General features: G+C 41.2%; 1 protein-coding gene across 7 annotated transcripts in view; it reads left to right on the top strand.

Annotated features, from left to right (window-relative positions):
- Positions 1–24276, top strand: part of Nhsl1 (NHS like 1) — a 215289-nt gene that overhangs the window by 144263 nt on the left and 46750 nt on the right. For 6 of the 7 annotated variants that reach the window (XM_060380223.1, XM_021644509.2, XM_060380222.1 and 3 more), the window contains exon 2: positions 5305–5457. In XM_060380223.1, the coding sequence (XP_060236206.1) occupies positions 5305–5457 (153 nt within the window). Of the gene's footprint in view, positions 1–2220; positions 2692–5304; positions 5458–24276 lie in introns of those variants that run through there. The other variant, XM_021644505.2, reaches the window with a different exon arrangement.

Genomic DNA, 24276 nt, shown 5'->3' with positions numbered 1-24276 from the left:
CACCGTAGAGTCATATATTTCCGTTTGAGTTTATAAACTAAACAACTTCAAAATACTAGACGTTTGCTTCAATAAATCATGACAGGAAGCCATGCAAATTATCTGGTAGACATGTCCCATAGGCTAATACGTAAGAAGTAAACTGTGAGATGGCAGGATTATTGGGGATGACTTTGCAGTTAATGAAATCTGAGAATTAATAGAATGTGTAGTGGCAAATAAAGCAGTGTGTCACAGTTAACAAACATGATATTGTACCTGGCTTATTGCCTGAAGACTTGGATTTAGGGTGTTGGAATATGAGTGCGTACACAGATAATGTGTACCTGGATCTGGGGCTGGAAGCCTGCCTCCTGTCCCTGAGTTTACCTTTGGCTGGTGTGTAGCAAATAGAGGTTATCTTCCCCAGTGTGGCTACCTACCACCACTCTGCAGAGAGAAGGAAATTGCTCCATGTGTGACTCTTGTTACAGTTCGTTTTCTAAGAAAAGAAGAACCACTTTAACTGGTCCTGGGGGATTGGAGACGTGTTCCCTGGCCCGAGGGACAGTCTCTGTTTTGAAAATAAGAGCCAGTGGAATTTATTGTAGAGTTCTGTTTTATTGCCACCTTTTCCTTCAAGTCTGTACTCAAACCACATAATTTCAGTGAGGACTGCCCTGACCTGTTTATAATCTACCTAGACCCATCAACCTCCCTTTCCCATCCTCTTTTGTCTACTTTTCTGAAACTTTTCTTTTACCCACTGTTTTTTACCACTTTCTGATCTGCTACATGATTAGAGTTTCTTGTCAAGTAATGTAAGCTTGAGAGTGGTACTTACTAGATGCTCAGTACTTCTCTATTTAGGAAATGTATCTGTGTTTGTATACCATTAGCCATTACTTTATACCCTGAAAGCTGTGTGTTGGGCAGGATTAAGTGTATTCAAGGTTTGCTTTCTTGAGCAGTTTCTACTTTCATTTGGAAAGTTGTGGTGACATTGAACTTCAAAATATTGTAGATACTGAACAGGATTGTTAACTTCTGGAACTTCACCTGTCTTTAATGTGTAATACACAGAGCAAGGTCACAGTCCTTGATAACTCTGAAAGGGAACTTTGCTCTCAATTTAAGACAGCCATATAATTTGAATTACAGTCTTGGTTGTAACTCATTTGCTATGTAGGTGAGTTTTAAGTGAAGCCATGTAAAAGACAAAAGAACACACATCAGAATTCTTTGTGTGAAGATGTCCAGTTGCTTTGTTTTTTTGTTTGTTTGTTTGTTTGCTTGTTTTTGTTGCTCAAAAAGTATGGTTAAAAGAATCAGAAAGTTTGAGGAGCCATCATCACCAAGCTTTCCCTAGGAGAGGGGGAAGCCCCTTATATAAACTACTATTCTTTGACTAAGAGCCTTTGTTAAAAAGTAAATGTTTTGAATTAGAAGATTATTGCATGTTTCCATTCAGTTACAAGTCTGGCCTCAAGCTATGAACTAAGAGGTCCTTTAAATTTCATCACAGACTGTTCTGTGTGGAAGGGGTAGACAGGGGAAGACAGGAGTCACTTTTTCTGCATTCGCTTTGGATCCTGATCTGTTTTCTTCAGTTTTTCACATGTATCTCTTTCCTCTTGGGTTGTATTTTTGTAACAGCGCCTTGATTTCCCTCTGGTTACATTTAGCTAAAGAGTCATCCAAATAATGTTTATTTAAAACTACTACCCAGTAGAGCTGGGGTGGAATTGTTAGAACCAGGCTGTTAGGTAATTACTGCATTTAAAAGAGATTAAAGTGATTTCAGTAATGTATCTAATTTCTCTTTTGGAGTGAGGAAGTTAAAGGATTTTGTTTGTTTTTTAAGAGTTGTGTTAGCTAGATGCAAATGAGATCACACTTCCCAAGACCTGGTGCCGATTGCACAGTAACTAGCAAAGGGTGAGAAGACTGGGTACGTTCATTTGCATAAAAATGCTACTAAGTCATCTCTCAAAGCTCCCTGCTGATTCTGTTCTAAAGCTGTGCTACTTATGAAAGTTCTCTTGGTCTAACTGGCAGAGCCGGGGGCGTGGCTGGGAAACAAAGGTTGCTTCATTTCCCTTGGATCAGGTCACATCCCTTACACCCAGAGTGAGACTACACTCAGACTCACTGGCTCCTGTTTTTTTTTTTTTTGTTTTTTTGTTTTAAAAAAGGATCTGGATGTACATAGTAACCTTGTGAAAACGGGGGACATATTTGTTTCTTCATGACGTGACTTCCAGAATGTAAAATCTGCCGTCAGTTTGTGGACTCCAGACAGGAGGAAATGGAATGAATGGGCACTGAGGCAGAGAGCCTGATGTGGTGCTCATGCAAATGAGGACCGTGATTGGTTTTCCCTTTCTGCCTGTTGTCACTGGCGGCTCCCAGCCTTTCAGGTTAGGTTTCAGTGGGAGTTTTTCTGGTTCAAGGACTGCTAATGGTTTGTAACCACCTGACTATAAACTTGACCTCAGAGGTTCAGCAGCGTAGGCAGACAGATGTCGAAGGACTGCAACCTGAGGAAGAAAGTTGGAATTTGGAGCAGTAGAGCACAGCTTGCCACCGACCTGCTGGACTCAGCTTTAAAGTGAATTCCAATTCTGAACCTATGTAGGTGCTGCAGAAAGGAAATGGTGGTCTTCATTAGTGCAAAGATTAAATCTTTCTTTAAACTTATTAAGAAGAAAAGTAAGTAGTTCTTTGGACTGTGTGTATGTGCTTCTGTGTGTGTGTGTGTGTTCATGCTGAAATCACAGTGAAGGAACATAATAGGCTTGAATTAATCTCCACTGTATACCAGGTCATTGAAATGCCTTCAATAGTATTATGTGCCCTTAGTCTGTCTTATTTATTTATGTTTGGGGTTTTTAAGTGGCTTCATTTCTTTTATACTTCTCAAAAGAAGTCCTTTAAGGAAGGGGAATGTCTGTGTTGATTCTTTGTGGTGATATACAGTGTGTGGCTTCTGAGCATCCAGCTGGATGAGTGTCTGGGGTAAGAGCCAATGTGTAATAAGTCACACAGTCCTGAAGGGATGATCCCGTAAAGCCCCCTGGTGCTCTGTGTTACGGATTTCAGAGCTTGAGGACAAACTGTTCAGACAGATCAGTGACTGTCGTAAAGCAGTGAGCTTTTGTGTTGTGGCTTCATTGTGTACTTCCTGTCAGTTTAAATTTCTTTAAGCTAGGTGCTTCTTCATTCCCGTGAAAATTTAATTTTACAGTGACATGGATTTTTTTTTTTCTGTTAGCTTATTTCTGTGTGGCTTTGTGTTGCCTTTTGTTCAGTGACACAACCGAGATAAACGTGCAGGGAGGGCCTCTGCTAACAGGGGCTGAAGAGCACAACAAAGAACAGCTCCGCAGGCTCATTTTCTGCATCTCTCTAGCCTGAAGCCTGCCTGTGGACAGACTGATACAAATCTGCCTTGGCAGGAGGCAGGTACAGTAGGAAAAAGACAAATAATTGCTCTTTCAGAGGAGCCCGTTCGTGTCTGTGCCCTGGGGCCAATGCTACAATCTCAGGGGCACAGATGCCATCACTTGGTTTGATTTGTAAAGAGCAAACAGGAAAAGTTTCCATTTTCCATCTAAGGCAATTAAAATTTTAAAATAGGCATTAGCAAAAAACATTCTAATGAATTTTATGTATACTTTCAGGGACCCCTGGCTGCTTGAACCATACAGCAGACTGAAGGCCATGCTTTAGGAGTTTATATATTAAGGCTGATGGTGTTATGAACCATGCAGAGCATTTTTTCAGTGTGTAAAATAGTAGGTGCCTAGTTTATATACCATCCCTGTCAAATATTTTAAAGAGAAACATCATTTTTTTTTAACTTCATGTCTGGTACCCAATCTTTATTACCACTTAGCAATTTATGGAAAAGGTAGCTGTTGTAGTCTTCAGATCCAAAGGCTTTAAAAATGGTGGTGGCTATAGGAAAAATTGATAATAGGTGAGCCAGGCTAAGGAAGTTCTTCCATGGGAATAGTTCTGGGGCTCCTTTATGGGCTCTACTAATTATTGCATTATGGGGTCTGTTTAGTTCATTTTAAATATGTTCATCAGGTCTTTTTGTTTGTTTGTTTTTGTTTTATTTATTTATTTTTACTTTCTTGTTCCTTTAAGATTGTGCTCTATCTAGTTCCCAGGTGTACACTCTTGTTCTGGGCAGCTGTCTTTTCTAGGGCACAGTCAGGGCAGACTCACCTCTGACTCACAGTTCTAACATCTCCTGGCTCTACACGACTTAGATTTACCACTCTGGGTAAATGCCCAGTTTGGAAGCTTACTTTTACATATGTTTAGTCTCTCCTATGTGTAAGTATGTGGCAGATATATGGAAAGTATTAAAGCATTGCTGATGAATGTGTTTGGGTGCTGCTACCTTCATTTTAGGCTCCACACATACTCTAGCATAGGGTGTGATGTTGGGAATTTCAGAACAAAGAGATCCCAAGAAAATATCTCAGAAATTCATCCTAGGCTCAGTATCCCTCCTGTTCCCCTCCCAGCAAGATTTTGGAATGTTTTGTTTTGGCAAAGTTCAGTAGAATTGGTTTGTGTTATATAAAATCAATTGCATTAGACATTTAAAAAATATTTAATAAAAGTATCCCACGAAAGCATAAGTGAGAAAATTTTATATTTCAGATGGTGCTGCTCAAACTGAATCTACTAAGTTTTAAAGTTTTTACTTGTGCTTGTAACAATGGTGTTTTTTTTGTTTGTTTGTTTTGTTTTGTTTTTTAGTTATTCAGTAGAAGAGACATACTTGGTTCCAACCTCATGGTGGTTGATTTGTTTCTGGTTTGTTTAAAGAAGCAGTGGTATCGTAAAGCTGGAACATTTGAGTTTGTTTTATGTTGGTAAAGAGGACTGGGACGTGTCTGTCAAGCTTATCCATTATTCTTCTAACACAGGGGCAGGAGGAGGAGCTAGGACTCTGGGAGGCTGAGCAAACATCTATGAACATACTGTGTGGTAGATGGACAGTTGGCGCTTTTTCTGTACAGATGGAGTCATTGGACAAAACCCCAAGAGCCTGAGACAGAATCTCATTAGAGTTTGCTTCATTGTTTCTGGCCAATTCTCTTGTTTTTAAAGCAGGGTCTCACTCAGTGTGTTTGAGGCTGGCCTAGAATCTAGTATGTATCTCCGGCTGTTGTCAAACTTTTAGCCGTCCTCCTGCCTCAGCCTCCTAATGGTTGGGATTAAAGGCATGGTGGCTGAGACCTTGTCTTAATGTAACAAATTCAGAGTCAGGGACTGACATGAATCTGTTCTTTTCCTCTGCAGCGGTTTCCAACTTAGACGAGGAAAGTCGATGGACAGTCCACTACACAGCCCCCTGGCATCAGCAGGAGAATGTGTTCCTTCCCACGACGAGACCCCCCTGTGTTGAGGACCTGCACCGGCAAGCCAAGCTCAACCTCAAATCGGTGCTGAGGGGTAAGACCGCCTTCTCCCTGGGCTTGCTGGTTGTTGAGAACTGACTGTCTGTAAAAGAAGAGGTGTGGACACCGAATGCCAGCATAAATACAGCCGCGCGTATACCTAAAATCTTCTGGTCCTTGGAAGACCCTGTCTTTTTACTGACTTGCACATCTGCTTTCAAAGAACCCAGTGGTGCTTAGAATCCCTTCCGAATGTTCAAACCACCAGTATTAATCTAAACCAAATAAACTTGTGCCACACAGCAGTTTTACCACGCCTTTTAGAGCTGTTTTAGGTAAAAGCAAATTTGATAAAGCTGGTGCTTTTGAGTGGTTTGTTCCATTTGGTTAAAGATAGAAGCCAAGGGGGTTGCTTATATGTAGCCTTTGTTTGTGATGCTAAATAATTAAGGTATCAGAATTAGGTAATGCCCAGCAGGGCTCTTCTGGCCATGGACTCACTGGCAAGTGGCTACTGGAAAGTCTAAGGGTGTAAGTTCCTATGGGCAGTGTGTGACTCTTACTCTAACAGTGGTTGATGGTGAAAACAGCAAGTGATTGGTGAAAGTCTTTGTAAAAGGGATAAAGTGGGAGGCCAGGGGCCTCTTCCAAGGCAAAGGGATTCACTTGGAAAATAGAGAGACTTTGTAATAACACATCAAAGTTCTCACCCTACAACATACTGTTCCTATCAGATATCTTGTATCATGTGACATTTGGGACATAAATAAACCAAAGAAGTATTTGTAGTTTACTTAAAATGTAATGAAGCTGAACATTGTTTCTGTTAGCCAGTTGTGGAAAACTTGAATCTTGAACAGTTCTGTCATTGACTCAAGGAGAAACCAGTGTGAGGAACCTGGCTTCATGAGACTTCTTACTTATGTATCAGTCATTTACTAAGTGATTTATGCTTTAATGAGTTGGCACAATGATACTAATACTTGCCTGTTTAACAGTTTATTACAGTGGCTCTCAACCTGTGGGTCGCGACCATCAGAAAACACATTTTCAGTTGTCTTAGGAACACCCAACCATAAATTTATTTTGTTGCTACTTCTTAACTGTAATTTTGCTACTGAGGGGTGTCTCAGTTCCTATGATCAGAGATAGTGTTTTCTGGTGGTCACGATGCACAGATTGAGAAACGATGGTTTATTACTATCTCAGGAGCTAATCTAAGCTCATTGAATGTCTCATCTTGTTTAATCTTTGTAACTATTCTAGTATTTACTCCCACCACACCTAGATGAAGGAACAATTCATAGATGTAAACTTGTCTGTCACCTCAAAGTTAGTTGTAACAACCAGGACTTAAACTTGGACTCTCTGAGGCTGTGGAACTCATTATTCTACTAAACTGACTTTAATAGATGTTTATTGGGAATCTATTGTTCTGAAGCAAGTGTAGAAGATAAAGGCAGAACCCTGAACTATCCTGAAATTTATGCTTTGCAGTACAAATCACACCATAAAAAAATATTATCAATCAATCAATCATCTATCTTTATATCTACCTACCTACATACCTATGTACATATGTGTGTCATGGCAAATATGTGTAGGTCAGAGGGCAGCCTGCTAACTTACAGAAGTCAGCTCTTGCTTTTCACCATATAGGTCCTAGGGAATCAAACTCAGGTCCTTGGGTTTAGTGGCAAGCACCTTTCCCTGCAGAACCGTCTTGTCACCCCCTTCTCCCTTTATTAATGCATAGCTTGTCTGTGTGTCTTAGAGTATCTTATTTTAGACTCTAAAACTTAGGGCATTATCAGGTTATTTTTTTCATTAAGGCAAAGTAAGTTATACGTTTTAATGACTACAGCTTAAATGAGAAGAACAGCATTAGTTTTGCTCATTTGCATGGCCTTGGAGTTATACTTTAAGCTTCATCACCTTCATGATACTGATTCGCGCGTAGTGTACTTAAATCCAGCCATAGTCAAGAACCATTCAGTCCCCAGTGGTTCATCTTTAGTCAGTTTTTGCAGGCAACATCTCTACTTATACAGCTCACCTTCCTCTACCAGATAATTAATGAGAAGGTGGCATGGTTCCCAGGATAAATCCTTGACGCAGTGCTTTCCTCTGCCCAGCTCTGGAGCAGCCAAGAACTGCATGGGCTGGCTTGTAGAAGATTTTCTGTGATGATATACTTGAGTTGGAATATTTAGGCCTATCTGTTCTTTGATTACTCTCCAGGAAACTGTGCCTCACCCTCAAGTTCATGTATGTTCAAGTCCCACACCAGAACTTTCCTTCCGTTAGAAGACTGAGTATCTGTCTGTGGATTTTTCAATACCACACAGGAGATATCATCACTCCTTTTTTTATTTTTTTTTCCAAAACTTGAATTTTTATTTTGAAAAGATAATTTCAAGGTAGTTATTTTTGTAATTGCTTTAATGCCTGCAATAGTTTTGTCAAAGAGATATTCTATTCATAAAATTAATAACTTTGGAAAATTCTTGGACTATACCTTTTAAAACCTAGATTTTAAAACTCCTTTTTGCAATCTTAAATATGACTTTGTGAACTATGGCTGGATAGGGTAAAATGAGAAAGAGTTTCTCAGTTTTTTTTTTCCTGTTCAGTATTTACTTCTGATCACTTGATCTACACAGAACTTCGTGTTGCCCCCCCCACATCATCTTAGCAAACTGAGAGAAACAAAAGGAGAGTATCTGTTGCCTCCATACAGTGAGGATTCAGAGTAGGGAAACACCAGAGATGCCCTGAGTATGTCCACATATGTATACTATTAAAACTTGACATTGTATGAGTTACCAGTTTAAGTTAATTCTCCCTGAATGTTTTTTATTTTTGCTCAAAAAGATAGAAAAGTATAATTATCAGCAGTATATAATCTATTTTGTTCTCCCTCTAATCTCACTGTGACTTTGTCTTTAATTTTAAAGAAATTCTAATTTATTTTATTTTTTTTGCTAAATAGGTAAGTACTGCCTCATTGTTACTCAGTATGCTTATGAATTGTTACTTTTATAGGAGAGAAATCTGGGCTTGCCTTGTTTTAAGGACAACAAATGCAAATGGAAATAGTACAGCGAATACTAATAAGTGAGAAAGAAACACTAAGTTTATACTTCTTAAAGGAACATGGAAGTGCTTAGTGATCAGTCCAGTGACTGAGGAAGGCACAAGTTTATCAGAAACTGTGCTATGCAAAAGTTAGGTTTAAGCTAATGCTCAAAGGCACGTAATAGACACAATTGATATTTGGGTATCAGTTTTGTACTGACATTTGCTTGCTTGTCTGTTCACGTATTTATTCAGAAAGCATCTTGCTCTGCTGCCCAGGCTGTCCTGGATTCTTCCTGCTATTGCCTCCCTAGTGCTGGGGTCACTAGCCGGGGCCTCCATGCCATCTTTATGACAAGAGTTTTAGAGTAAACTGATGAAAGTTCACCGATCTCTAGCTTTAGGGGCTCAGTTTGCTTCCTAACTACCCAGGCAGCTGTGTAGGTGAGGTATGGCAGGTACATAGGGACACCTGGAAAAGAAAAGTCCCAGGAGACCCTGTTCCTCAGTTCGCCATCACTCTCTCGGTTAGTCTCTTGCTTGCACACTGCAGGAGAGATTGACCTTTCCAAATGTCCAACAAGGCACACGGCACACCTGGAAGCAGGAAATCCCCTGTGCAGTTACACTGCACTTGAAATGTTACAGAGATCATTTGTATTTGGTGTCAGTCTATAGATAACTTGATAAAACATAGTGGCCACATTTTTAGATCAAATGCTGGTTTTGTTGACTTGTTACTAGTGATTTAGGTCATGATTTACTACCCTTGAAGATATATGTTACCTAGATTTGAGAGTAGTGTTTTTGGTGTTTGGTTGGTTTAAATCTCTTGGATTTTTTTTTTTTTTAAAGATTTATCTATTTTTATGTGTATGGATGTTGTTTTGCCCATATGTATGTATGTGTATCATGTGCAAGTTTGGTGCTTATGGAGGCCAAGAGAGGGTGTTAAATTCCCTGGAGCTAGAGTTATGGACTATTATGTCACTATGTGGGTGCAGGGAACAGAACCATGAAGCCATATTTCTAGCCCCTTATTGTTTGATTTAACAAGACTTAGGATGTAAAGAGAATGGAGAGGTTTGAAGATGTATCCCTTTATCCATGAAGAACTTTCTTAGCACCATACTGAATTTGCAGAAGATTTTACCCTTTTGTATCTCTGTAACTACATGTATCTCTTTAACTCCATGACCTTGTTGGAGCTGGCTTTGATGAAAAATACCCTCTTTATAACCACATTTCATGTCCACAGCTGTTAGCTTTCTAGAAAGAATCCCAGTTGAGAGGAAAGTGTGTGTGTGTGTGGGGGGGTTGAAAGCTAGTGATCAGTGCTAAGGGAGGGTCCTTGTTTGTTTCTGTACAGTTTGCAGACTTCACTTGACAATAACGAGCATATTAAAGACTGAAATAAAGGCATCATGTTTAAGTCTCCAGAAAGCTCAAGTTGGGAGATATAAATACAGTTTCGCACAGCATGTTTAACAGACAATTTAGTCACTGTATCTGTGTACACTGCTGCCTGAATTAGTTCACAGAGCATCTGCTGTTGGTATCAAGAATGTTCTGTAGTTAAAGTTCTTTGCTAAGAAATGCATTTTAGCAGGTCAGCTTTGCTCCCTGGCTCTAGACACAGAAGTGCAGGCACAGAGAGGAGTGTTGAATTTGGTCTATGTTCCTTTAAAGTCAGAGTTATGCTTATTACATTTCAAAGAACAAAGCTGTGGGTTTATGATGCAATAAAGAGATTACTTTTCTCAGATGATTAGAGATAAGTGTGTGTATTCGCATGTCAACCTGTTTAATGTTCAGCAAAGGATAGCTTTCTTCAAATTATAGAACAAGTTTTTTAGTAGATCCAGCCAAGTTTCCGATTCCTGTCTTTTTCTCTGGATCTGATGCAACCAATCAACTGTTGCATCCATCTTCTCTGGGCACTTGGGTGTCTTAGACCTCATAGTTTTACTTGTGTCTTGGGCAGTAGATTTTTGTTCTGGAGATCCTGGGATAGGAATCTCAAAATACTTTCCCCTCATTGTGGAAGAAGTGTTGTGAAAAGAGGGATGCATTTTAGTTTAGTATGGTGGCACACAGAAATAACTCAGTACAAGGCAGGGCTCTTTCTGAAATGGTTGTCATGTTTTAGCTGGTAGTATCCCTGAATGCTCTACTCCCATTATGCACTGTGGGAGGAGGAAGAGAGAGGAATAACAAGGAGCAATGCAAGTCGACATGGAAGACTATAGTCATGATGCTGTGCTTCACATTATCTGTGACACACTGGTCCCATTTTCTAGCAGCCTCCGAATGACATTAACTGTAGAAATCTGGGAGGTACCTGTCAATGCTCTGGTCAGCCCTCTCTCACATTCTGTAGACAGATAAACCAAAGTCCTGAGAAGCTGAGTGATGGCCATTCTGCAGGCTTACTGTGATCTTAGTCCCCTGGATATCCTGAGGAGACTTGTCCTTTTAGTGCCTTATAGCTGCTGTCAACTTTCTGAGAGTTCACAGGGACAGGGCTCATCCTGGGAGTTTAGTGGTCCAAGGCAGATTTGGTTTCTTTTTTAAAAATTAATTAATTATTTTTATTAATTACAATTTATTCATTTTGTATCCCAGCTGTAGCCCCCTTCCTTGTCCCCTCCCATTCCCAGCCTTCCTTCCTCTTCTCCTCCCATGCCCCTTGCCCAGTCCACTGATAGGGGAGGTCCTCCTCCCCTTCCATCTGACCCTAGCCTATCAGGTCTCATCAGGACTAGCTGCATTGTCTTCCTTTGTGGCCTGGCAAGGCTGCTCCCACTCAGGGGGAGGTGATCAAAGAGCCAGCCACTGAGTTCATGTCAGAGGCAGCCCCTGTTCCCATGACTAGGGAACCCAGTTGGACACTGAACAGCCATGGGCTACATCTGTGCAGGGGTTCTAGGTTATATCCATGAATGGTCCTTGGTTAGAATATCAGTCTCAGAAAAGGCCTCTGGCCCAGATTTTTTTTGGTTCTGTTTCCCTCCTGTCCCCTCCAAGACTTTCATCTCCCCCTGCTTTCGTAAGATTTTAGACAGCTCATTTAGAAGATTTGGATGAGCTCATTGCCCAAGGTAGCTTCACCGTTGTTCCGGGAACAGCTCTTCGCTCACCCAGACTTCATCAGCATCCACATTAGTGCAAGAGAAACAGAGAAGCACTGTGTGATGTAAGGTGGGACTAGTACATCTTAATGCCATTTGGTGCTTGTTTTTTAAGGTTATATTAGGTTCTAGCACCTCAAAAGACTTAAAAAAATGAAGTATAGATTACAAGGAAAATTATGAAGGCTTGAAAATAATAGGTAAATGACTTACCACTTGCAGCTAGTACTCTGCCTAGCTTGTGACTTCCTGAAAAATATTGATGTATCAAAGAAAGAAGAGTATTGAGAGCCAAAGAAAAAGTCAAATGTTAAATTCTTAGGATCAAGTAATGTTAAATTACATTTATTTACATAGAGCTCAAATAATTTTCTAGTTTTTGGGTTTTGGTTTTGGTGGGTTTTTTTTGTTTTGTTTTTTTGTTTTGTTTTGTTTTGTTGTTGTTTTATTTTGTTCTTTGAGACAGGGTCTTTACAGCCTAGCCTGGCCCTGAACTTACTCTCAAAATCATAGTAAACTTACTTTCTCAGCCTCCCGGATGTTGGGATTTCATGCACACAACACCAGGCTTGGCTCCCATTTTTCTAGTTTAAGCAAAAGTCAGCATTAAATTGGGACAGAGGAGGCCACAGAAAAAGTCAGAACAAAGGCACAGAACAGAGGTGTGAGATACAGCTGTCTTATTTTCCTCAATCACAGCAGCATTGGTTTGGAGTTTTGCTCTGTGTTCATTAAGTACTCCAGAAACTGAGATGGGAGACTAGAATTTTTATCTTAGAGTTGTTACTACACAGTGGGGCCATCTAGGGAATCTTATCTCATTTTGTTCTTGGCTTCTAGAAAACAGCTTATGGTTTATCTCTCTGTTTCTTCCTAAGCTCCATAATTCTGATTGGCCCCAACTCTGTAAGGGTGATAGATGTGCAGATTACTGGCGCAGAGACATACTAGTTGCTGAGCCTAAGTCCTGACAAATCAGTTTGTCTAAAATCTTTGTCTAAAAAGTTTCTGTTGCCATAAATTTTTTTCTAGGCAAGTATTGCAAGTGAGTCACTGGGCTGGCTACTGTAATGGAGCCAAAGATGAGTAACTGTTGTTTTCTTCCAGCAGCTTAAAGTCAGGCAGAGAGATAAGACTGTAGGAATAACTGGTACGAGCTTGATGACGGCGGTTTTATTGAGCCTCACCCCACCCTTGGGTGTGGGATTTCAAACATAATCATTCTTCTTAGTTTGAAATTCTTCACAACCTGTATAAAGTGACCCATGTGGTCTGTGTCCCTATACCAAATCCCTGGTTGTCTTTTATGCACCTCTGACCCTTCCTGTACATTTTATACCTTTTAATTTTACAGGGAAGTTTGATGTAATTCTTTAACCAAAACACTACTTCACTCTTCCTGCTCCCACTGTGTGTTCAGATCCATCCTTTTTCCTTCTGAACCATGACCTCTTACACCCAGCCACTTCCTACTATGTCTCTTTGATAACCCCATGGGTGTCTGAATCTCCACAGAGCTCTTCTGGACTTCATAGCAGCACTTCTCTACTTTTCCACATGTTCCCACAGAACCTTATAGCTCCCTATGCAAGCAGCATTAAAACAATGGAGTAATTGTATTTCTACATTTTTCACTCCCTTAAGCAAGACCTTTGGTAGCAGGGCTTTCTCCTGTGTATCCCTAACCCACAGTTCAGCGCATGGGACTAGAAATATTACTCCATTTGTGGAAGCCCCAGCCACATCCAACCTCAGGAAGCTGAGTCAAAGCCAGTGAACAACTATGAGACTGTGGTAGTGACAAGAGTGGGATTGGCAGTGGGTGGATTTAACCCTGCAGGCCTAATTGTTTAATATTTTAGAGGGCTGCTGCAGCAAAAGGTGCAAGAGAACAACTAGGGAAGGAGAAAGTCACCAGAACAGGGTGGTGGCAATCCTGGTGCTTACTGATAGGAAGAGTTGGAGGCTGTTGAATAAGTCACTAGGAAGCCATTGGTGACCTTCGAACTACCAATTAAGTCAGTGAATTTGGGAGCAAAGTATAGCACCAGAGGTGTGACCTGTGACTTCTTACGGAATTGGAGAACTGTGGTTTGAGTTGGAGCCAGAAATCACGTGGTTCCTTTAAGAGAGGTGCTGGAGGCTTGGTAGAAATGTGGCTTCTCTGTATTGTTAGCCCTTTGGTGAGAAAGATGACTTCAGTTGATAATCTTGTGGCCCAGTGCTTGTAAATTTAGTTAGGCTGACTTTTCAAAGGACATGATGATATAATGGAAGCTACTCCTCCTTTTTAATGTGTTTGGCATTCAATAGGCTTGTAATTTTCATCTTTAGGGAAACATGCCTAACTCCAAACAACGATTTAAATTCCATATTAAGAGAGGAACAAAGATAGAAATATGGGGTTAACAGAATGGAAATTATAGACAAAGTGGGCAGCTTAATGTCTTTTGTTAGACTTGATGTCTTCCAGTTAACTACTTCACGCACTGTGACTCTGATGAGTGCTTTCCTTGGTATAACCTGTGAGAAGGAAGTCGGGTGCTGGAAAAGCCATTGCTTTTCATTGCTCTTTCAGTTAGGTAAAGAGGATTCCTTCCCCCATTTTTAATGGTTACCAACATACAAAAGATAGACCAGTAAGTGCAGACCTTCAGATGGTCTGGTCTTAACAAAGCACGATGGATTGTTTAAACAAAGGCTTTTTGTTTGTTTTTGTGTCCACAGCCAGTCTGCTGTCTCAGCAATTCTATTTTCACTCCTGATAAAGTAACTTGAGTGGCTTCTGTGCTTCAGTCAGTGTAGCAGAAGAATGCTACACTGAAGGTCCCTAGATAAGGGCTGCCCTGGCTCCTGTATAGCCTGATTCTCTAGCGTTGGCGGAGAATCTCTGCAGGTTACTTGATATTAAGTGACCTCGCTGATGGTCTTCAGCTGCTGTGTAGCTGTCCCAATTCTAATGTGAAATGAGATCGCCCTCGCTGTGGCTGCTCTGGCTATGGTTGGCTAAGGGTCCTGATTTCCACACACTCACATTTGTCATGGATGCCAGCCAGGTTTTCACTCTCATTTCAATCAGATTCCATTCTGCAAGCCTTCTTAAATTAATTTGGTGATGTGAAGAGAAGAGGTTGTAAAAATTGGCTTTCTGTGATAGCCAGTGACATTTTAATAGTACTGCCAAGGACTAATCCCATGTCTTAGGTATTGGTATTTGTTTACTAAGGTTCTTTGCCTGCCTCATTAGCTATGCAGAGAGATAGTAATCAAAATGGCTTTAAAAGGCTCCATTATTGCCACGTATCTTCTCATACATGGAATCTGAATTTAGTTACATATGGATATATGTACATACATAAATACTTAAGTATATATGTATAAAATTATTTGTATGCCTGAAGTTGCCTGTGGTGATTAATATCGCTGGTGATATTGATCCCAGCACACAGGATAAACAGTGTATATTAACACATTAGTCAGCAGATTTTCTTGTGTTTGACTATTGAGCTGATAACCAGTAAGCAGTGTCTTCTCTCTCTCTGCGACCTCCACCTTCCCTATCTTAGTCTGTACTTTGCTGAGTACGGTGTATAAGTTGAAATGAGAAGTCACTTTGAATTGGGTAGAAATAAATGTTTTTGCCTGTCTCCCTTTGCAGAAAAAGCCTTCTCTTTGATTTGTGGCATTCTGTCATCATCTTCTCTCCTACCTTACTCTTCCCCCAAATATGACATTTTTCTGAAATTATGGTTTTCCTTGGATATTATTCTTGCTGGACAGAAAGCTTCTGAGAATTATCCATGATGCTCTTAGCTTTTTTTTTTTTAAGATTTATTTATTTACTATGTTTACAGTGTTCTGCCTGCATGTACACCTGCACACCAGAAGAGGGTAGCAGATCTCATTAGGTGGTTGTGAGCCACCATGTGGGTGCTGGGAATTGAACTCAGGGCTTCTGGAAGAACAACCAGTGTTCTTAACCTATGAGCCATCTCTCCAGGCCCCTGCAGTTAGCTTTTTAATTTTAGCTTTTGGGTGGTGTGTGTGTGTGTACGGGTGCGTGTGCATGTGCGGGTGTGTGTGTGTGTGTGTGTGTGTGTGTGTTTGTTTGTTGTTATTTATCACTGAGACAAAATTCATGAAGTAAAGGACCTAGGAGGGGGGAGATTTGTTTTACCCCAGCATTTTAGAGGGTTAGCAGAATTTGTCTTCACCCTGTCTTTGCCTGCTGAGAGACTTAAGGAATGAACTAAGCTCACCCTTTCTCCTTTTGGAACCTTAAGAAATGGTGTACGTTCATGCATGGTGTGTGTATGTATGTGTGTGTGTGCACGCACATGTCTGTGTGTGTGCCTTTTGGGCATGGGTAATCTTGCCACTCTCTCCCCCTCTAAAATAATTTCTTATTTTGAAATATGTGGGATGTCACCAACTATAAAAATTCCGTTGCCCTCTTTTGGGTCCCTGCTTGATACCCCTCCAAGTAGAGAAGACCTCTTTTACTCTTGCCTTCACCTAAGTGGTGTCTCACCAACCACCTACCTGCCTCTCCTAACCTGGGGCTTGTTAGAAATGAAAGTTCTTGGGCTCTGACCTAGACTAAGCATTGGGATCAGATCTAACAGTGCCTTAATGGTCCTTCCTGAGGACTCTGGGGCTCCTTAATCTGGAGAACTTCTGCTTAATTAAACAGCTGAGTTGTAAATATCTTGAAGATTAGAATAAAACTTAGCACCCTGCAGAGGGGACTTGAGAAACTGGGGTGCTTTCGTTTGTTTGTTTTGTTTTGTTTTAGTCTTTGTGACTTGTATCTCTGCATACTTACTCTGTTTTCCCTTCAGTTAACATGGCCTCAGATATAGAAGAACATTCAGAAGTCTACTAAGAAATAGGTTAAGAGGTGATGGAGATGGCCTGTCATACAAAAATGATGACCTGACTTCCGATCCCCAGTGCATAGATAAAAAGTCAGACTTGGGCTGGGCACCATGGTACATACCTGTAATCCCAGCTCTCGGGGAGGCAGAGTCAGATGAATCTGTCTGAATTCGAGGCCAGCCTGGTCTACAAAGTAAGTCCTGGACAGCTAAGGCTACACCTCTGTACAACCCTGTCCTGAAAAACCAAACCAAAAAACAAACAAGCAAACAAAAAAAAGGTCAAACTTACATGCATGCCTATAATCACAGTTTGGGGGAGGCAGAGATAGAAGGACCCTGGGCCTTGCTGTTAGCCAGTCTTGTCAAATTGATTTAGTGGGAGTCATTATACCTCAAAATTATAAAGTAGGGAAGTGATTGAGGAGGACACTTACCAACTTTCAGTCTTCATGTACACATGTGCCTGTAAATGTGTATACACACACACACACACACACACACACACAGAGAGAGAGAGAGAGAAAGAGAAAGAGAGAGCGAGAACCTGGCAGTAGAATCACAGACCCCATGGTGTGACTGCATTTCTCCTGAAGTAAAGCTCTGGCTAACTTTCCTCTCCCCTCTTTAGACAATGTAAGATTTATTCCTGTCAGGTGTCTCCTGCTCCCTTGACACTTGGGCCATCGTAGCCTTCTCTCAGATTGGCCCAGTTTTAAGCAGATCTTACTCTGTCAGCTGGGACACTTTCTTTGTATGCACCAGGATTAGAACTTCTGGAATGGCTTGGGCAGGAAGTTTCCCCCCAAAGCCATGCATTTTCTACTTTGTCCTTTTGTGTTTTATGTTACTTTGGATGCTGAGTATCATTGAAATGATGGTTGGTGAGGAACTGGTCTTGGCATTGAATAGACATGGATTGCAAGACAGTTCTGATTTGAGTACCTGGAATACAATAATGTGCTTTGATGCCATTGCTGGTACCCGTGTATAACTGCATAACAACTCTTAATTGAAAGTGAGGGAAAGAATGATCACTAGTCCAAGAGTAAACCAAAGGGGTATGTTTATCTGAATTCTTAGCATTTAAAACTTCTGTCATATTATTGAGAAAAATACCCTTGGACAGGATTTATATTAAAGTCACTAAATGAGTGAGTCACTTGAAAAAATGCTGGCACATCTGTGGGCTCTTAATTATCTTCAAGTTTGTTGATGCTTGAAGACAATTTAAATAAATTGACATTAACTGCTTTAAAGAATTTTTGGAAAAATCCGAATGTGTTTTTGGCAAATTCATCATCAGTAAGTGGCATATGGAATCAGTTAGATTACTTTTTCTTTTCCAAGCCCAATAAATTAATGAAGTGAGAGGTCAATTTAAAATTTGTATTTTGGGTTGATTTTCATTAAGGAAACATTTTGAATACTTAAAAAGCATAATGTTTAAGTGCAGTCAGTTTTTCCTATGTGCTTCCTTACAAGTACAAAACTAAATTCTATTAACTACATCATACCTCGCACAGTGTTGGGCTGGAATTGTTTGTATGGACCTGAGTGACTATAGCGTGTATATTCTCCGTTCCCACAGAGGACATAAAGATGTGCTAGCACTGGCCCTAGACCCTGCCATTCTACTCTTTGTTTGTTTGTTTGTTTGTTTGATTTTCAGAGCTCAGGGCCGAACACAGGGCCTTGCGTTTCCTAGGCAAGCATTTACCGCTGAGCTAAACCCCCAACCCCGACCCTGCCATTCTTTTTTTTTTTTAATATTAATTACAGTTTATTCACTTTGTAGTCCCCTCCCTCCTCCCTTCCCAATCCTACCTTCCCTCCTTCATCTCCTCTTATGCCCCTCTCCAAGTCCACAGATAGGGGAGGTCCTCCTTCCCTTCCATCTGACCCTAGCTTATCAGGTCTCATCAGGAGTGGCTGCATTGTCCTCCTCTGTATCCTGGCAAGGCTGCTCCCACATCTGGGGAAGGTGGTCAAAGAGCCCACCACTGAGTTCATGTCAGAGACAGTTCCTGTTTCCCTTACTAGGGGAACCCACTTGGATACTGAGCTGCCATGGGCTGCATCTGAGCAGGGGTTCTAGGTTGTCTCCATGCATGGTCCTTTGTTGGAGTATCAGTTTCAGAAAAGATTCCTGTGCCCAGATATTTTGGTTCTGTTGCTCTCCTTGTGGAGTTCCTGTCCTCTCCTTGTCTTACTATCTTCCCCTTCTTTCCTAAGATTCCCTGCACTCTGCCCAAAGTTTGTTTATGAGTCTCAGTATCTGTGTATCTGCTTTGATACAGTGCTAGGTAGAGTCTTTCAGAGGCCCTCTGTGGTAGACTCCTGTCCTGTTTCCTGTTTTCTCCTTCTTCCAATGTCCATCCTGTTTGCCTTTCTGAGAGAGGATTGATCATCCTGCCCAGGGTCCTCCTTCTAGCTCATCTTCTTTAGGTGTACTGATTTTTGTATATTTATTCTATATTATATGTCTGGTATCCACTTAGAAGTGAGTATATACCGTGTGTGTTTTAATCTAATGAAAACTGACTATGGTACAACTATACAAACCTGGAACATTAGCAATGTCTCACCTGGGTTTCCTAATATAGGAGACAGATCAAATACACATTGTTCTTTAATTCATACACAATTATTTTAAACACAAATCAAAGAATGACAGTAAAGGGCTTTCTGTTTTTTACAAAAATGTCAGGAGTATTGGCTTTAAAAATCAGCCAGCTGAAAACAATGACTGCTTTAGCTGCTGGCTCCTAGTAGGGCACCTCCATCGGAGCGGCCCGTTGTAGCCATCATCCTTACAATTAACGCTGTAACTGGAGTCCTCCCAAAGTTTTAGGATTATGAGCGATTTAATGCTATTTAAGGTAATCTGTGTTCAGATGTTAACATGTGGCCTGTCTAGAACCCTCCAGGATTGTGCTCCGAGCCAGCGTCTCCCAGCCTCCCAGGGAAAGCATGCTCAGATGCACTGTCACTCCCAGGGAATGCACACTCAGATGCACTGTCACTAGTCCTCTATTGGCTTGGAAAATGACAAGGTAGAAAACTTACTGCATCCTTTTGGCTTTTTGATTGCAAATTCTTCTTTCATTATCCAAGTGTCCCTCTCACAGAGTTTAGCAAGCCAGTAAAGTGTTTTGTTTTTTTAATTTGCTGTTCTTTTAGCACTCATCCACTTGTTTTACTATATTATCTTCTGAGAGAATAGAAAAGCAGTCCCGTTTTATTACCACTAGGAATTCAATTTGTTTCCTCTTCTTCCCTAGAACACCCAGCATCTTGTTTGAGGGAGGTTATAGTGTTTTATTTCAGGCTTAAGATTGAACCTATGCCCTGTGAATGCATGGCAAGTGTTCTACTACTGAGCTGCTCCTTCAGTCTGGAGTCTTCGACATTAGCTATCTGTTGAAGTTAAAAACTTAGACCATTTCCAAATCAATTGTAAAAACTTCAAGAAACATTTAATTTTTTTCTAACATAAAATTATTTTATTGCTTGTGTGTGGACGTTTTGCTGGATGCATGTCTGTGCACCATGTGTGTGCCTGGTGCCCAAGGAGGTATGAAGAGGGCACCGGTTTCCTCAGAACTGGAGTTACAGACGGTGGTGAGCTGCCGTGTGGGTTCTGGGAATCAAATTTGGGTTTCTGGGAGAGTAGCCACTACTGTTAGCTGTGAAGCCATCTCTCCAGACCCTAAGAAACATTTTAATACAGAGCAAACCTTTCATGGAATTTGTTAACACAGACAGCACAGCTCTCACCTTAAAGGAGTAAGAGAGTTTATTCTGTAGCCAATAGAAGTGGCCATGGCCTGTGGCACAAATATCACAAATGCCATGTTTCAGTGTGCCCAGCGTCATGGAGGTTTTTAAGTTAAATTAACTGCGATCACTGAGGTGGGGGAAGTGTGCAGTGTGCGCGTAGAGGGCGGAGGACAAGTTTGTGGGGCTGATTCTCTCTTGCCACCTTTCAACGCCTTCTGAGGACCTGTACCATGGGGAACACCTCTACCCACTAAGCCACCCGGTCAGCCCTTCATGATTTTTTTATAGTAACAGAACAAAGGAAGTTATAAACCAAGGGCTTCCCCTCCCCCCCAGATACATCGGTAGGTGAGTGATGCAAATTAGGGAAATCTCTAATAACCTCAGATGCTACCTGATAGCATTCTTAGCCTGTAGGTTGGTAGAGGATAGGAGACTCTTTGAACATTCTGAACCGACTTACTGAATTGTGACACTAGTCGGTTAGGTTCCATGTAGAGGTGTGTAATATGGCTAATTACAGCATCAGAGATAGCCCAAGGTAATAGCCTATCCTCTCCATAGTCAGCTTTATAGAATGCTTGACACTAGAATGGCTATCTCCCCCCGCCCCTGGGAATCTTAGTTCACAGATTGAATTCTATGAGAACAAAATTACTTATGAGTTGTAGACATCAGTGGTAAATGCCAGATGTTGTTCCTGGTCTCACTGTGACTTCTTTTCACTCCAGCTCTATGCATGGTTTATTTGGACTTTATTTGTCTGCATAGCCTAAACCAAATCCCAGTGTCTTAAGGCTGGAGTTGGTGGGGAGAAGGTGGCGATACAAGTGCAGTCATGCCGCCTTCTGTTCTGAGCTACCAAGGGCTGCCCCTGTGCTTTGTGTTCAAAGGTGGAGTTCTGATGGTGATTCTTGTGCTGGCTCTCCCCTTCTTCCTGCCAAAGCTGATCTTCCTCCCACCTTCTGTTCTGAGCTACCAAGGGCCACCCCTGTGCTTTGTGTTAAAAGGTAGAGTTCTGATGGTGAGTCTTGTGCTGGCTCTCCCCTTCTTCCTGCCAAAGCTGACCTTCCTCCTTTTGCTCTTTTTCTCCTAGTCTTACTCACTTTCACCTCTAGTTCTTTCTCATGGAAGTAGAAGCCAACTCCCTTTCTTAGATGTCACATTTCCCTCAAGCCTGTACCACATGTGTGTCATCAGCCCCATCAACCACTCTTGCCTTCGCAATTTACAGTGTCTGTGCACGTGTAAGAACATAGGCTCTGTGAATCTTCTCTGTTCACTGTGGAAATCTCTGCCTGTAACAGGGCTTGGCAGGTGCTTAAGAACTGTTTACCGAGTTAACAGATACTTGGAGTAGGGATGCTGTGCCCTGAAGTCATTACACCCAAGGGGACAGAAAACTCTTGGGGGCTGGTGACTTCCTACAGCTATGATTTTGCCTCTTTGGCAATAGTTGCTTTTGTGTGTCCATAAACTTCTGTTTATTCTTCTTTCAAAGAGGCATAAATTGAGACTTTGTCCCATGTGAGGCACAGTAGGACCCAAAAATGCATGAGAAATGAGATTCCCTTAAAGGCTTTAAAGCATAGAAGGGAAGGGAAAGTGCATATTCACAAAGATATAGGTGACTACAGTGGCTTGGGAGTAGAAGGCAACTGTCATGAGAAATAAGCCATGAAAGTACAGAAGTCACCACCTGTGGTTATTAGGGAAGGCTTTGTGCAACTGAGGATTTGAAGTCAACCTTAAAGGGGCAAGATGACATTTTGCCCTTGCTTCTGAAGGCTGAGAAATCCAAGACCTGATAAGGGGTTTCTTGCTATAGTAAGTGATACAAAGGGAGAGAGAGGGTAGATAAAATACCTATTCTTGCTACTATAATCTCTTTCCAGGGTAATGTCACTAGTCTGTGAAAGTGAAGTCCTCATGACCAGAGTGTTCCTGCATCTCTTAAAATTCCCAGTTCTGTAGAGGAATTTTAATTCAGAACATCAGCTGTTCTGGCAGAAGATCACATCCAAAGGCCTTCTAATCCTATGTGATCTGGCTGGCAAGAGATCACCTCCAAAGATTTTCTAGGTTTGTGTGATCTGGCTGGAATACAAACACACCTTTAAACCAGAAGACAGAGGCAAGCATATCTGAGTTCAAGGCCAGCCTGCTATAGAGCAAGTTTCAGGTAAAGAAAAGTTTAGGTCCAGGCATGGTGATACACACCTTTAATTCCAAATAATGAAGGTAAAGTTGGTTTGTGGAAGGAAGCACCCATGTTTGAAAGTGATGTCTAATTGAGTGACAGGAACAGTGATGAATCAGAGAAAGACTTGGCAGAATAGGATATGTCCAACTCTCATGAGAACAGAGAGGAAAGGGAAGATGCTTAAGAGGCAAAAACAGAGAGGAGGCAGTTTTACAGTAATGGAGAGACAGGTTGCAGAAAAGGAACACTGGTGAAGATGGACTGAGCCAGAGAATGAGAGGGAGCCAGAAGATTGGAAAAGATTCTTGGAGTTTGAGGGACAAGCAGAGTAGTTGAGAAGCTAAGAGAAGACAGATTGAATCCATCAGCTTGGAGAGGAGTTTGAGCCAGAACAGCTGAGTTGAAACAGCCAGCCCAGAGCTCAGTAAGAACAAGAAAGGGTGAGCTTGTTAAGCAGTAAGTCTCAGAGGCTGAAAACGTTCTAGGCCTAGGTTACATTGTACAGAGGCTAGAAACTTATGGGACTAGGCCTAGGTTAGCAGACGTAGGCAATAAGCCTCCAAGACAACAACTGAACCAGGAGAATAAAAGTTCCTTTTACAGGAACCATCACAGTGGAAGTTAAGTCATAGCATGAATTTGGTGGGAGCATTTAAACCATAGCAGAGGTCCAGAGAGAAAAGAAGATGATGTCATCTCCCATCCTAAGCAATGCAGTTATGAATGGTATTACTCCCAGGAGACAAAATGAACCCTGAGGCCAGAACACCTGGGTTTTAATGGCAGTCCTACCACATGCAGCACAGAAAGCTACATTTATATCTCTATAAATTTTTGTGTATAAAATGTGAGTATTCTAGTCCCCATCTCGTAAGTTCATGAAGAGTAATTGACTGTACATGTAATGATCTTAGAGTAGTGACACAGGAAGCCCTCAAAGTACTTTTAACTAACACATGGTAGTTATGGCTATGACTTCTGTGAGTTGTCACATCTATCCTTTTCTATTGGAAGGATCGCTTTCCTTGGGACCTGCAGATGAATTCCTTAGATAAGCAGATATGACTTTCCAAGGGCTACATAGCTATTGAGCAGGCAAGTGGGTGCCTGTTATGCCTAGTTTTTGTTAAAGTGTCTTTCATTTGATGCACTGAACCTACCTCTGTCTCTACACAGACTTCTGGGAAAGATTTCATCCGTGTCATAGTATTCTATGGCTTATCCTACTTTAATACTTCAGAGCTGTCATGACTATGTATTATAAAACCGGCTGGTTTAAAACAATTTAAATGTTTTATCTCATAGATCTAGGGAGAAAACGTTCAAAACTAAATCGGTGGCAAAGGCATGCTTCCTCCATCCTCTCTGGGAAAACTTCTCAGCTTCTGGTGAAGAAAGTGCTAGCTCCATACTGTGCCTCCAGCTTCTCCCTTGTGACTCTTCCCACTTGTGTCTTCAGAGGACACTCCTTCTCTGATATTTCTTCCTATAAGGACATCAGTCATGTTTCACTAGACCCCACTCTTAACATCCTTATTTCAGCCTGGTTCTACCTGGAAGGCTTTCATTTCCAAGGACGGATATGGGCACCAGGGCTGAGGACATTGCTATAGTTTTTGAGAGGACACAGTTCAATGTATAAATCATACTTTTACACCAGAGACCCTCTTTGCTTTGATAAGCTACAATATATTTACTGACTATCTGGCGTAAAACCACTCTTAATCATGAAGCTTTCTATCATGTAAAGTTAGTTAGATGTGTAATCATTTTATAAATCTGGGAGTTAAGTTTGAGTGATT

This window comes from Meriones unguiculatus, chromosome 3, assembly GCF_030254825.1.
Source record: "Meriones unguiculatus strain TT.TT164.6M chromosome 3, Bangor_MerUng_6.1, whole genome shotgun sequence".
NCBI lineage: Eukaryota > Metazoa > Chordata > Mammalia > Rodentia > Muridae > Meriones > Meriones unguiculatus.
The sequence above is the reverse complement of the archived record's forward strand: the minus strand, read 5'-3'. Positions and strand labels throughout refer to the sequence as shown.